Source organism: Zerene cesonia, chromosome 5 (genome assembly GCF_012273895.1).
Source record: "Zerene cesonia ecotype Mississippi chromosome 5, Zerene_cesonia_1.1, whole genome shotgun sequence".
Classification (NCBI taxonomy): Eukaryota; Metazoa; Arthropoda; class Insecta; order Lepidoptera; family Pieridae; genus Zerene; species Zerene cesonia.
Genome location: NC_052106.1, coordinates 708143 through 724723, shown reverse-complemented (window position 1 = coordinate 724723; position 16581 = coordinate 708143). Strand labels below are relative to the sequence as shown.

General features: G+C 36.3%; 1 protein-coding gene across 1 annotated transcript in view; it reads left to right on the top strand.

Annotated features, from left to right (window-relative positions):
- LOC119840148 (bone morphogenetic protein receptor type-1B-like) overlaps nucleotides 1–16581 on the top strand; it is a 90656-nt gene that overhangs the window by 70605 nt on the left and 3470 nt on the right. The window contains exons 4-5 of the mRNA XM_038366660.1: nucleotides 15983–16170; nucleotides 16422–16579. Coding sequence (XP_038222588.1) covers nucleotides 15983–16170; nucleotides 16422–16579 — 346 coding nt within the window. The remainder of the gene's footprint in view (nucleotides 1–15982; nucleotides 16171–16421; nucleotides 16580–16581) is intronic.

The following is a 16581-nucleotide window of genomic DNA, read 5'->3' as shown; positions in this document are numbered from 1 at the left end:
AAAAAAGCTGTATCAAAGCTTGACTCTTTCAAGTTACATAGGTTACTTAGAGCATACACTATCAAATCTGATAAAGGCTGTAAATTGTCTCGCACGTCAACCCTGAAACATTGTCAAACTGCGCAGTAGCGTTATCTAAGCCGCGATAATCTTAATGAGAGGGGCGCGGCCGCTATCGGCTGAGAGATGTCGCCGCGTTAGCTGATAGCGCGGCGCTGTTGCAGCGCTGGTGCAGACCCGTCACGCGTGCGACAGCTGATCGCAGTTAGGTTGCGAGGCTGCGAGTGGTGTTGACGCTTTATTATAATCATATTTGCAACCGACTTCAAAAAACGGTCTAGATCTGAAAAATTGATGGAAGTTGATGATTATTAAATAAAATTCTTGTGTATCGGTTTCCATACTCCACAGAAAATATGCGTTTGTATAACTTGTTTATTAGTAACTGATTCTTGCATTATTGCAATAACAAGACCTCGAATGGAATGATGAAGACGCTGTTAAAGGCAATAAATTAGATCTGCGCCTAATTTATTGCCTTTAAAAGCGTCATTTTCTTCGAAAAGTTAATGATTCATGTGTTCACAATATTTTGATATATTCTATTGATCGGATACGGTTTGCTGCGCAGTTCACACGATAAGCACGGTGACGAAACAATTGGTTCGATAAAGTCATTATCAAATCGATTACAATTGTTACGTGAACGCGCTGAGGGCACTTTGGCTGTTGGTAAGTCAGGTTCACACTGGCTGACATCCACGATGGTGTTCGCATTTAAAGTGTCAACTACACTTCCATTTTATCTGCGTGTAAAGACACGTTTGTTTACATGGTTCTTCAATTTTCTTATACAGACTCAAAACATTTATCTATTCAATTAGAAGCTTCTTATAGAAGCACTATTGAATCGTTATAACATTGTTTTAACATTTACCAACGGTTCGGAAAACAGTTTCTACGCAGAAGAGAAGCAAACAAGGCAAGAAAATTTATAAAGTTGTACAGTGTTATTAGACTTTGGAGGGGCAGGAGTCGTTATTGTAAGCGTTGTCATTGCGTCGTAATTATATTAATGAACTGAATATAATCTTTAAACAGAAACACTTCATATCATACTAAATAACAGTGTTCATGTTAATACAGCTCCAAATTGAATGAAACTTTTGAGTAATTTGCGAAGTTTTGTTCGATGTAAATGCTTGATATTAATAGTTATTCAATTTCTTAGTGTTGATTAATATTTTTTGTCATGTCATATTTACTAGTAATCTACGTTTTTTTTTTGTATCGAATCAAACCACACCGCCCATACAGCATGTCCCGTTTGACATGCGTTTCGGTGTCGAGCGATGTCGAACGATTGTCGAACAAATCGCACGTAGGCGTCGCACGCGTGTCGCATGCACGCCTAAATATGTACACGGGTGTGACAGCGGATTTTTGATGGTTTTGAATGACAAAAAACGGAGCACTAATGTGGTGGATCGGTAAAAAATGACCTAGAAGATTTGGTTACAATATGAAATAATTATTTGGCCAATAGATAACTAAGTCGTTTGACGTTTTATCGAGTTTCTATTCCCGGTTCGACTCGGCCGGAGATGTAAAAAAATATACCGGCCGGTGTATAAAAAAAAATAGGAAAGTTTTGCAAAAGCATAACTCTTTTACACTATTTTTTTTTTACTGATCTGCAATCGAGAAATCATAGTAGAAAATATTCTATGATGCATTAGAATGTGTTATTGTGAAACACAAAAAACATGTGCCATTAATCTTGTATATTAATATCAAATTAGCATATCTACAAGACCTATGTATCCAGCTTTGTAGTGACATATCCGAGCGACCCTAATGCAACACTGGATTCAGTGGGCGATTTATTGTCGAGCAATTACGCGACTTATAATCTACATAATAGAGAATTATTTAGCATACACAATTATTCGAATCTACATCTACGTAAGCGAAAAGGGAATATGTATCTTATTGTGTATAATTTTAAGGTATATTTTGGTTTAATCCAATCCGACGGTACGGTAACGCACGGCCGCCTACGTTCGTGAAAGTTGCGTCCACACACAGCCTGAGGGCTTTCGATAAATGGCGTTCGCGCGGGTCAACGGTTAATGGTGTGGTTTTAATGCGATGTTGTGTATTAAAATAACAAATGAACGCGCGCCATATTGAACGTTTAATGACGTTATATTATTATGTTGATCGCACGATATTGAGGTTCCATATTTATTGGAATGTTACATACAACTTACATGTTAATTTCTTCAATTTAATTTGAGAGCATAGTTATCTTTTCCTTTTATGGTCAAAAGAGATACCATAATTTAAATGCAGTTCTATTCTATCAAAAATAACCGTGTGAGAAACTTATCGTAAGTTAAACATTAATAATAATAATAAATTCTTTATTTCGGAGTAACAAGGACCCAATATCAGATTTTATAACAATTTTACAAAAAGAAATTCACAAATACAAAATTACAAAAGTTAAGATTAAAATAAAATAAAAAGTAAATTTAAATTTAAAGAATACAATTAATGTACCTCATTGTTTCTTTTGGTATCGTGCAAAATGTGTCTTCTATAGGTACTTCTTTCATATTTTTATAGGATGTCGTGTGTGTAAATTTTACATAAACCTCCGCCTGCTTATAAGGTTTCTAATAATGTTTTCAGAGGTGGCGGTCCTTATGATTACTGAAACGACTCTTTTATTTCTTAATGTGAAAATGTTTAAAGAATAGAAAAAAATGGATTCGAACCCGCGTCTTTCGCCGTACCGTGGCAAAGTCTGACCCCTGTCCACCCGTGATCCCGACTTAGCAATCTTCTACCGAGCAATTCTTCGAGCAAAATGTTCTCATTTATAAAGCATTTGATATATCTTATTGTATCGTTTAACCTGTTTTAACAAAAAACGAAAATTTAAATGCGTTTCCTCATAATCATTAATGACTATAATATCATATCACAATAATTTATAACCACCGCAATAAATAATTCAGTGTTCTTAAGAAAACATTCCTCAAACGATTCCAGTATCAATTATAATCATAACGAACACAAAACAGACAAATAAGCCAGTTATCCGTTTATAAAAACCGACTTAAGTGCTGTTGCATAAGCGATTAATTTTTCCATGTATTTATATCGACGGTAGGGTTGCCTGCCGTGAATTTTTTTTATTTTAGTGGAATCGAGATTATAGTGTATACTGTATGTATAACATGTAAAAAGGGTATTTAAATCGAAACAATTTTTACAGATTTTTTTACACCGTTTAACCGTATGCTGGCATATCTTAGTGATGTAAAAAAGTACAAACAAAAATTTCCATGAATTAATATATAAAGTGTATTTTATCTGTTATTCATTTATGTCACTGTTCGTAAAGCTGTAGGAAAAGTTCATCATAATGACCGCGTGGTGACCCTAATCCACGTGTCACAGTCCCATAAATAAAACTTGGATGCATGAATATGTCTCGCACGGAGACCACCGGCACTGCAGTTTGCGACGCTGTGAGAAAAATGTTATCGCCACAATAGAGCTGAGCTGGGAAAGTCAACAGTTTGGCGTTTCTCAAACGTTTCGTAATATGAATCTATGTGGTCATGTGTAAGCGGAAGGAGGATGGATAAAAATTCACATTTTTTTTTTAAATTAAGGACTTTTAAAAGGATTTTAAACGCGAATTATTCATTATATATTTTAAACTGTGTCGAACAGTTTATAGCTGGTGAGGTCGCGGGGCGACTGAGATATTAGTCATCTTGATGGTCATACAAACGGTTTTAAATCCGTTTAAAAGTATTTTAATATATAATACTTGCGTGAAATTAAACTGAAGAAAGAAAATATTATTTTTCTTTTTGCTTATGATTTATTCACTGTGTTACCCGCGGATTCGTTGCGTGTCAAAATAAATGAAAAAGTAACCAATATTACAAGTACTCTAAGCCTCTATAACTCTTCCAGATATCAAAATCATACCATGAATGACAAACACTTTCACGATCACACTTCGAACGCAGGATTGAAATGAATTTTCGATATCAGATATTGCATTACCTTTTGATATGAATTCGTTCTATTGATACAATAATGCACTCAATGCTGATTAATTATAGCTTATAAGAAAATGCTTAATGAGTATTATCACTGTTCGATATAGCTAGCTATCTAGCTAATTCCTACAGCATTGGGTCTGCCATGTAGTCATCGAAATTACCTTTGAACACACTTTGATAAGAATGTGTGTACGGTTAGCTCTGTTTTTGACCCCCTACTAAAATAGGGCGATGTTGATATCTGTCTGTGTATGTATCGGCCTGTGGCATCGAAGCTCTCGAACGGATGGATCGCTTTTAGAGCGTCTTTTTCATTTGAAAGCCAGTTTCCTTGCGGTGGTTCCTTCGATTTCCTTTGATGAAAATCGGTTAAAGATGTCGCAAGACCGACTCGCGCTTGTCAAAGGTTTTCTTATAATATTATTAGGAAGATTTCGAAACGTTGTTTTTGTATACGAATGTCGTGTCAATGGACTGTTATAAGAATAACATAATAAGAGCACGGCATGCGTGCCGTACGTGCTAATGATAAATTAATTGAATCCATAGATAATAATAGATTTACGGCGGCAATAAATTTTTAATTAGACGCTAAGAATTCGAATAGATTATTGTTTTTTTGTGTCAAAACAGATAACAAAAAATAATCTCGTTTGTAAAATAAATACCATTTCATTAACTCGATATTACTATTTTTGTACGTGTATATTGTAGTATACTATATGCTTTGTTATGTTTAGGTTTGTTTTAAAATGAGCGTTATATGAATTCTTTTAGTTTGTTGTTGTTATATGGAAATATGAGTTTCCGCCAGTTTGAAGGCGGTTTAGTTTTTAATATATATTTGTTTTAAATTCAATGCTATATGCAAAATTGTCGAAACCAATCGAGTACACCATCCAGTCGAGATGAAATACAACGTGCGGCATCGAAGCGCATATCTCGGTCACCATTTATCTTTACACATCGCCTCGACAATAGTTCGCATGTTTCATAATGCACATGCGAATTATATAAGACTACTTACTGGCTGGATGCCCCGGCTTCGCCCATGTAGACATTTATGGTAATTGAAATAATGAAAACTATCATATCTTTTAAGTTGGATAAAACTGTACATGGTGTGCATGTTTAATTAAAATCGGTTGAGTAGTTTAAGTGTCCATTGCGGACAAACGACGTGACACGTAATTTATATATATATTAAGACTACGGGTCCGCCCCGGCTTCGCCCGTGCTACATATATAACCTATATATACCTTCCTCAATAAATGGGCTATTTAAAACTGAAAGAACTTTTCAAATCGGACCAGTAGTTCCTGAGATTAGTGCGTTCAAACAAACAAACAAACAAACTCTTCAGCATAATAATATTAGTATAGATGCGCATATGCGATACGTTCGCGCATGTATGTATGTGTACATCGGCTCGGGTTCAATGCGAACTTTTAACCGATAACAGCCGTAATAATAATTCTCACGGCAGGTAATAGATAACGCGTCTATAAATACTCGCATGTTACCTACCTACCTACTCGCTCGACGATATTGAAATGTCTCGTGTGTGTCTTTTTAATTTTTAACACGCTCTCATTAGTTACGGCATGGGTATGTTTGTTTGTATGTAGCCGACTGCTTTGGACTCGCTATGCATCATGGACATATTTAATTCATATTTGTACCTATACTTATCATATTATATCATACAAGGTTCGGTGACAATACATTTAATTTAAGTTAAAGTAATTTCCATGAATCTGGCTAAATATCCTGATCTGGATCATCAGGATTCATTTCTTTACGTACCCTCTGTATGGGAATTGCAAGTGAGACAATTTAGTGATTAATTAATCATAAAAGCGTCTTATTTTTATTTTTTATTTTTTACCGCTTTTATTTGTTTGGTTCTATTGCTTTTCTTCATTTGACCCTTTATATGAAGGGTTGGAGGATGGTTCTGCCTGAAAGGAAGGCAGTCGAAACAAAGTTTGTTTTTTTTTCTCGCTCTAGTTTGCAGTATAAGTTGATCTAATATTTAAAATATTGATGATGCCTAGGTTAATTTGCACCGCATCTCGGCTAAAGAAAATAAACAAATCACTAATCAGCGGGGATAAGTGTTATTTAAGAATAATCATGTTTGATACTCGTTTAAACACTAATAAAATGTATTATGTTAATGAGAGAGTTTATTTACTCTGTACGCGTATAGCGTATAGCGACTTCTTGAGAAATCATGTATTGTTTATTTTATTCCTTAGATAATTTTTACTATGTAACTGTATTTAAAAGATTTAATTGTTTGTCTGTATTGAATAGGCTCCGAAACTACTGGATCGATGTGAAAAATTATTTTACGCCACTGACTTCGAGTCAAAACCCGACCAAAGCCGGGATGGACGGCTAGCTAATCGATAGAAATATTTAGCAATGAGTTCAATGTTTCGTGAGTTTGTTTACGTTGCGGCCGGCGGCGGTTGGCGCTCGCTGATAAACGCATAGCGTTATCGCTGAGCGCCCGTATCTCCCCAAAGACGTCGACGCTATCTGATTTTGAAATAACCGAAACTGGTTTGTTGGGAGATCTGTTTTGTTTTAGATGGGACATCAATCTCGCTTTTGTGTGCGTGTGTGTGCTAGGAATCCAGTGTATCATTACATAGTATAAAACAAAGTCGCTTTCCCTGTCCCTATGTCTCTATATATGCTTAAAACTTTGAAACTGCGCAATGGATTTTAGTGGGATTTTTATTAGGATTAGGGATAGAGATTCAAAGGGTAGGTTTATATGTATAATAATATTATCTATTAAGACATAAAGCCGCGGGCAAGAACTAGTAATATATATGGCCTTCTGCGGTTGGTTCACATATTAGCAAACCAATGGCTAATTAATTGGGGTCGGTGCGCACGTAACGCGCTCCCGTTACCGTGTCGTGACTCCTGCGCATGCCGACGCGCCGCGCCGCGCCGAGGGTCACTCGTCGTCGTGGGCCGTGGCGCGCTCACGAATTGGTGACGTGGTTCTTTGGTGAATGGAGCCAGGAGATGTGTGTGTGTGTAGTTCACGAGATTATGTTGGGGATAATTGAAATGATTACCAGAGGGATGATTACGAAGCGTAATCATCCCCCTTAATTATCGAGCTATGTCTTTTGGTAAGATATATAAGCGTGCATAATTGTTGAACTTTAGTGGGTGTTCATAAATGGTTTTACTTGCTTAAAATTACTTAAATAACGAAAAAGGTTGCGATTGCTCTTGCTTATTATATGTGAGACAGATTATATGACTTATTTAGAAAAAAAACTAATTTATTGACAGTTATTTAAGTAAAGAATATATTGAAAATGAAACTCGTCGTAGATCACATACAAATTCTATTTCTAATACGTAAACGGTCCAAATTTTCAAGTGTAGTCCGTGGCCGGCGGGCGCGAGCACTGGAGCATAATTTATTTGGCGGCGGGGTGGCGCGCGCGCCGCCTCCAAACTGGATCCTATCGTTTTTTGTGGCCGGGATTATTTAATGCGGGTTAGAGCTTAGAATACACGCCACGTAAGATGAGACTTGACAAGCGTTAGTTATGAAACCTGCGTAGTAGGCTTGACAATTGTGTATTGAAGTATGTTTGTTTCTCTTTTACGGAAAGGCAGCTGGTCGAATATTTATGAATTTTGGTACGGATATAGACTATAGTCTAGCCGACGTGCTGGCTACTCTTTACTAGATTACCACGCGAATAAATGAATAATTTATGGACTCTTCAGGAGTTTATTTATTATGTTGTAAATATATAACACTCAGGGGCTATACAGCTCAAGAAATATGTATGTTGTATTATCTATTGTAATTAACTGTCGTCTGGTGCGTCAAGTGTGGATGACACTTGTGTCGCATGCTGTAGGCACTGTAGTAGGGGGTGCCAGGTACCTAAATATGCAAACGCAGGCCGAGTTTAGCTATTAACTAGAGAAGTGGGTACATTGATTACGTTAAATGATATCTGTTAAAATGGGTTGATTTGTGGATTGTGGGGTGTGATGGGGGAGTTTATACGCTTGCATGTAAGTGATGGACGTCTTGAATTCAGATACAGAATGAGTTTCGAGTGAGATTTTTTAACAAACATATTGGTATATTTCTCGATGGCGTGCCTTAGTTCTTCGTGGCCTATATCCAGCAGTAGACGATGAAAAGCTGAAGAGTGATGGAAAAAGAGAGAAGAGAGAATATTAGTAAAAGATAATAAAACATAAATAAAAAAAGATAAATAAATTATCTTTTAACTCGAACTTCATTTTGCGGTATAAGGAAAGTCTGATTAAACTATGAAAAGGCGTTTTTACGAATAATATGTATATTACTTGAATCAAATAATAATTAATATCGAAACAGAATTCGATCAAAACGAATCTCTTGAATGTTTTAAAACTCCCAATTCTAACTACAATCCAAATGGCACTCGTGTTTAAATCTGCTTGACTGAGATGCAATTGCTATATGCTACATACATCACTCTGCCCTCGATTCGGCTGTGCCTATATAACTAATCGATTATTATCTTCGATACATTGGTAGCGAGAGCTCGACTCGATTGCGTCTAATCGATTGAGTTATCAACTTTCTCACTCGATATGATTGCATGTAGGTCGGAAAATTTTGATTTGAACGTATCTGAACCACTGTTTATACTAATAACTAATTTCTAATTGACTTATTTCACAGACGGCATGTTTTATTATTCTGGCGGTATTCATCAACCATTTTATATGTTTCCCTTAATTTACTATTGCATTTTATCAAGGATTTACAATGTTGTCACATTTAAAATAAAAGATGATGTAGGCGTCGATAATATTACTTCGTAATGTTTATCAACCGTTTTGTTCAAAGTCTTAATTTATTATTAACGATAAGAAGAACATTTTTTGGTGACCACATATCGATAAGTGGGTTTATAAAAGTTGTACAAATTTCATACAATTCAGGGCAAACTTTTTAATCTGTAAGTGTCCGATAAGATTGCAATGTCCACAGATAAAAAACCCATAAATTCATTCAGTACTACAAGCTAAATACGTTATCCGATACATGTCAATAATAACATAGCTTTGTTGGATTTACAAAACTCGGATTTAATCTTTGTTTAAATAATCGAGGATTTATGAAACTCGAGAAGATATTCTAACCTGAAACCATTTATATATGCGTACGTCATGTTAAATTTACAAAGTTAATTTATGTGTTAGTTAACGTGACCGCGCTGAGCTGTCCCTCACACAAGGTTGGGATAAATAACATGGCATGTAATAGTCGTAAATTTCAAAATTTACGTTTATTTTTCTCATTATATACACGTAAACGGTTTATCAATTAAAACGTTCATATAATTGATACGAAATGCAACCCTGCGGCCTGCGCACCGCTCGGCGCTAAGACCGACTCGCATCCTTGGGCCGCGTTAATGGCGATCGCAGATATATCGGTACCGTTACCTCAGGAACATGTGCACGCCGAAATTTGTTTACGCGACTGTGGCATCAGTCGGCGTGCATTTCTTATGCGGACGAGAAATAATCGCATGCACCTTGCGGGTTGTGTTGCGTACGTACCGTACATATGTGCGGGACGGTATTTGATTTTCGTGCGATAGAGTGTGCAGGAATGCAATGTGTGTTGTTTGTTTATTTTTAAGAAATTTCCTTATTGCGAATATTTGTTAAGATCACATATAAGCCCTACTTACATGCATTGTGACATTTCTAGATTATTTTTAATCATTTACAGAGCTAGTTAATAATAAATGGTATTCAGAGACAAATCAAACATAGTCCAGTCGCAGCTTTTGTCGCCAAAATATAACTTGAAATGGGTATGTCATGTCACGTTATATACTAGTTACTAGTTAAGCCCAAGCTTCGCCCGCAGTACGTATTTAGCTTGTTACTCAGTGTTGTTGTTATTGTTGTTATCTAATGGTGAAAGAATTTTTTGAAATCGGTCCAGTGGTTTTTGCGTGAAATCATTACAAACATATCTGCATACAAATCTTTCCTCTTTATAATATACCTAAGTATAGACGATGTGAACGCGAGAGAAGCGCGGTGAGCAAGCTAGTGAATATATAAAGATAAGTGCAACTAATATGTTTGAACGTAGCAATTAAATTAATGTGGGTTCAGTAGTAAAAGTATCGTTTAATGGTTGATTAGATCATAGCATTTATGTTTTATTGCGTTTGGGGGTACGTGGTGCGGGTGATGGGATAATGGATGTGAAATTTTGGTATTAAATAAAAGGCTACTTATTAGTTATCGAGTGTGAAATGAGTTCTGTGTGAATAGCTGCACGTATATTTGGTTAATTAATTGGTTTGTATGTTATTTGATTGATACGGTTCTTGATGAAAAAAATATTATTGAAAAATATTTTATATCTTAATTGTAAATTATTTTAGATATACCGTATGTGTACACGAATTAGTATAAAAAATAGAAACAATCGTATTTGTAATATTTGCAATTTTACCAATTACAATTTTAAATATAAAACCATTTTCTCGATTTTTTTAACACCTGCTTAATCAGTTGGAAGTTTTCAAATGAATCTATTGAATTGTAATAATCCACCAGGTTTGTATTAATCTGAATAGATTGTTTTTTTGTACGCGTTAATCTCAGGAAGTACTGGCTCTACTGGCTATATAAATATCACGACGTGGGTAAAACCGCGGGGCGCAACATGGATGTCCATATTCTCTATAGACATTGTAGTCTATGTAATCCACCCGTGGATTCATCAAGGGAAATCTTACGAGATACAACACAATGATACGTTTTGTACATTATGAAAGCTATACATGAACTTTGAGATAATGTGCTCTGTCTGTTGTACCGAAAATAAATTTATTTATCCCACTTCCTTGTTCGTGAGCAAGAACAAGAGTTTCTTGTGTTAGAAACAAAGATTTCTTTATATTATGTTTGTTACAAAACAGTGGTTGTGGTCGAAATTTAATGTATACAGTACAAACTATTCTTGTATTTTTATGTAGAATGGCTTACTCCGGCTCGATAAGGAATCTGAAATGGACTATTTCGTTTCGAAATTTACTTTGAAACTCCCGAAATTATGTGTATAATAGGAACACATATAAGAATTCATGACACGTAAACAAACATACATATCAAAACAATCACGATCACAGGCGCGGCGCCTTTTGATTAGTGTCGATTTGGCCGGACGCCCCGATGTAATGTTTACGTGTACGAAACGTTGCTATTATCTCGGCAGTCAATGAATCGCTCGCGCGCTATCGCCCTGGCGCACAGCATCGAGCTTCAGCCATGTGGAGGCTGTAGTTGCATACTGCACCGGAGCAGCGGGCCGCGGGGTGGGGGGGATACGCGGCCGAGGGGGACGCCGCGCGCCGCGCACGACTCATTCGCGCCGCATCCGTTGCGAGAGACGCGCGCGTTTCGAGTCCGACGCCGCTCTGCTGACACTGCGTGTGTAGTGAATTATACGCGGTGTAAAAATATAGCCGGCGACAGACGGCGGTGTCCCAAGTTAAATTTAAATGATAGCGCGGACGCTTCGCCTGGACCGCTTCGGATTTTCTCCGACATGAGATTACGTGAGAGTACGTGGTTTTATCTCAGATTGTATCCATTGCTATATTTATGTGTTGGTGTTGTGATTTCACATTTGTGTATCGGTATCTTTGGTCAGTGAGTGGTACGGTAGCTAGACTCTAGAGGATGGGGTTGGGTCGTTTCCTGTCTTTGTAGTTCGCTATGTGTTGTAAGTAAGCTTAGAATATGCTAAACGTCCTCGCGAATGGCCAAGAATAAACCGTAGTGACAATAGTTCATTCAGTTTTATCGCTTAGTCGCGTCATAGGGCCAGTTTATTTGTAACATTTACGATGTATCTCACATTACATTCGATATCAGTTATTAGCTAGCATAGTTTATATCTAATTATAGCTACGTTTCTGTTTTACATTGCTAGGATTCCAGCGCTAATGATGCCTTATAATTGGATCTCTTCTCGTTGGATTCCTAATTGTTAGATTGATTGAATACTTTACTACTGTTTACAAATGTATGAAGATTATATTTTATAATTGGTAAATAACAAGGAAATAAAATGATGCAACTGCCAAAGATCTTTTCTATTTCGCTCGTAATATTTAATCAATAATTAATCAAATGACAAGATTTTTTTATTTATTTTAGAAATATACCGACTATATGAATATAACAAAACAATCAAATTGAATTAATTGAAGCTAAATATTCTAAGCTTTAATAAATATCAGAGAAATAGACGAGTTTAAATACTTCGGAGAGTAAACATATCTGTCTTTCGAAAACCTACCTGCCGTTGGAGCCTATTGTTGTTTGTAAGATTCACGCTGATCCCTTATATGGGTCTAAGGGCCGAGTACCTGTCGAATGTGCCAAAAAACCAGAGCCCTATTCATTCTCCGCTCAAACATCGTTTATTATAAATAGAAGCTACGTTTCTACCACGTGATTGGTCTAGGAAAATAAAAAAGTACGTAAAATATATTAATTTAAGTATAAGGTTTTCATCCTAAAATGTATAGGTAGATACTTCCGTACCGTACCGTGAACTCGAACGTAAACAATAATGAAATTGATTAAATCGATGATCGAAAACAAACAGATCCAGGTGACGGTGAAACTAATTAAAACATTTCCACGATTGATTAGCGACTTATCGTAACTGGGGTATTAATAAATATTGTGGAATTAATAACTCACACCGATATGATATAAAAATAGCATTTAATGTTAGGTGGAGTGGAAAATTTTATGAAGACGCGATAACTATCTACCTTGGACATTGCATACATGGAAGTTGTCGTTTGTCGTGCAATAAATGTACGTAGGTATGCGAGGGATTGTAATTGCTAAAGTATATAAATCAAGCCTCATAAGTTTATTAATTGCCATTCTCGCGCATAACACAACTTCACGATACTGTACCCTATTGTTTTCCTTCTCTGAATTGTAAAAAATTGTTATTTTTGTTGCCTAGAAAAATGTGATCCGATTCTCTAAGCTCTATCAAATTTCAGCGTAATTTGTATAAAGTTGTAAAACGTTTTGCATCCTCGGTTGCGTAAGTTATCCATTGTTCAAATAGATAATACAATTGTAAATCAACATTTATGAATATATCTTTAAATTTAAGACGAGAAATAGATTTATTTGCTCATAAATATAAATTATTCTCCGCTGCATTGACCGTAGTGATTGAATGCTAGTTATTCGAATCTCATTTTCATAAATGTTTCAGTCTAGACATGAGCAATCTCAGTTTGATTTTATATTGTTGTTAAATTAAACCTAGATACTGCGCGATACAACTAAGACTAAGATGGTTTATGCGCCATTTTGAGCCACGTTATAGATATTAATTGAAAGGAAATAACAATATCTAAGTTAAGTAGCGTTTTGTATTTGAATTTGATGAAAAAGTCATGACTGATTATTGTAATAAATAAATAAAAAAAAATAAAAATAATCATTTATTGAACAAATTAATAAATCACATAGAACATGAAACCCAGACTCCTAATATAGCTTTCGCTGTGTTTCAGGAGTCTGTGTCTTCCCGATACAGTACATAATAGTTCAATTTAGACACAAAGTAAAAGTACTTGTGCTGTAATGGATTAAAGATTTCCAAGTTTATCGTATTTTTCAAATTACATTTGACAAGAAATTGACACATAAAGGTCATTGATGTTTCTATTATTAGAAGAATTATATAGTACTGATGATCAGCTTTGGGTTTGAATATCGAACTCCTTATACTAAATCTGTCGATTATAGATGACGTTTTCGACTACATGGTAGCTTTTGAACGCTTTCTCGTTCTTACCCGTTTAAATAAAGCAGCGATGTGCAGCGAACTGTCATGGTAAATTTTGGATAACTGGAACTTTTGGATCACTATTTGTTCCAACATTACTAATTTGCTTGTCAATGCTTGATTTTTCCCTGATTTATCTCAAAATAGTTCATATGAACGTTCTAGACCGATACGTTAAAATATAGTTACGCCTCTAAAAAGTCGTCAATTTATGTTTAAAAAATTATACTCACGCAGGACGAAAACAACATAGCTCGAGGAACTGGTCAATTAAATTCGTAATATGTTTTAACAACTCCCGATTAGAATAACATATGTTCAACTTATTGATATAATGAATGTAATAATAGATAAACACTGCTTTGCTTAATATAAAAAGTAAAAATATAATAAATAAACTCTGCCTGATCTACTTTTATTAAGTCTGTGTTCTATCAATCGTACTCCACTTTGATCTATTTGTTAGTAACTCTATATATCTGTTCTTTCTACCTGACTAGATGAATTATGACAATCGTGACCGCAGATGTTCATACTTCATATCACGGTTTTCCCTATATGATATCCATTCGTATTAGTCGCAATGACGCATATTAATAATTATGAATCGAACGTGACGTTTTTCCTCTTACGTGGCGACGTTTGTCCCAGTTATCCATGTTACTTACCTGGAAATAATTATGTTTGCTAAAGTAGGATGATGAATCGCTTCCTCCGCCTCCCGAATTGTCGGTAAGAAGTATTTGGCCAGAGAGGGTAGGAAGTACATATTTTCAAAGAGTAGCTATTATATGTTCAAAAATATGAATATTTGTATGAAAAACAGCCGCAAAATTCACATCATATTATTCATCCCTTTTCATAAAGATAAGGCTGTTATAAACACCTGATAGTATACCATTAACAGTATTAGAGGAAACCTCTGCTTTACCACTCACGTGCTCGTAACGAGATTAATTCGACAGATTCGCATTTTGCTCGCTAGTCTTTGTTGGATCTGTTGTAATCCTAATTGAATTTGTTCACTAACACGTCCCATCGTCATCTAATAAGATCAATGAAATGAAAATATACTTGGTTACGAAGGTTTATAAAATTATTTTCGCGTCCGCACAATTCGCCAACAAATCGGCATATTTATATCAGTAATTGTAGTAGTTGTAACATATATTTTTTGTATGCGATATAAGTACCTACTAATTGTTGTTTTGGTTTATACTAATTGTGATGTGAAAAGAGTAATCTCGTTCGTCAGAAGTTGGGAATGAATCAACGAATGGTTATTAGAGCGCAAGTTATGTCTCTGCATGTCTTAATTCATAATGAGCGAGCGGCTGCGTGCACTTCCGTGTGTATGGCACGTCTCCAAGTTTGCCTAGGTCAGGTTGCTGGTATATTGTGTTGGGCGTTTGCGCATGCGACTGCAACGAGCTTTTTGAGACGACCCGGCGCGTGTGCTCTGAACTTGGCACTGTACTTTTATCATGCATAATTTGGTATTTTAACATCATATTGCATTTTGTTTTGAGGATACATAGTAATCTGGGAGTGACAAAATATACATACAAGTTACACAAATTTTTATTGATTAAATTCCGTACATTAAACACGTTTATAATCTTGCATGTTGTGACGTGTTTATCTAGACGATTTCATAATGTAAAATATATGGCTACAGTTAATATTCATTTCGTATCAACCTGTTTGAATGCGAATTAGTTGGTATATGAATGGATTAATAATTTCCTGATGTTTTTAAAGTACCTAAGCTTTTTGATTTTGTATGTTTTTCTAAAATTTAGCCATATGAGTCTCTTAAAATGTGACTTTAATGTTTAAGTATTTTGAATAAAACGCATCTTTACCCCTTTATTTCATATATTATGTAATACGTAATAATAAAAGCGAAAGAGTATTATTGAAGTGGTAGCTATATCTATCGCTCTTGTCATCACATTCTCTCTCTCTCTCTGGCAGGTCGGGGCATAGTGTGCGAGTGCTCGGGCGCCAGCGCGTGTCCTGACGGCGCGCCGAACGGCACCTGCAGCACGCAGCCCGGCGGCTACTGCTTCGTGGCGGTGGAAGAGGTGCTCGATGACAATGGGCTGGTCGTGCTCGACAGGACCGCGGGCTGCCTGCCGCCTGATGAGTCTGGCTTTATGCAGGTGAGCAGGTTTTACGATTATTAATTAACAACATTTCAACATTATAATCTACTCGTTTCTTTTTTATTTAATCACGGCAGTCATATCTTTTGTTTCTAAAAATATTTAAATATTGTGTTTCATTCATCTTTTTTAGTTTAAAAATAATGTTATTCTAAGATGCCGTAAGCGCCAAGTGACGTCATTTTTATGGAGGAATACATATTTCCTGTGCAAGAACTTTTCTAATGTCGCCACGTCGCCCTTTCCAGTGCAAGAGCTCACAAGTGCCACACCAGCACCCGAAGGTGATCGAGTGCTGCTCGCGCGACCTGTGCAACCGGCGGCTGCACCCCGCGCTGCCCGAGCCGCCGCCCGAGGTGACGGAGGCGCCGCGCGCGGGCGGGCCGGGCGCCGCCAGCCCCGCCGCGC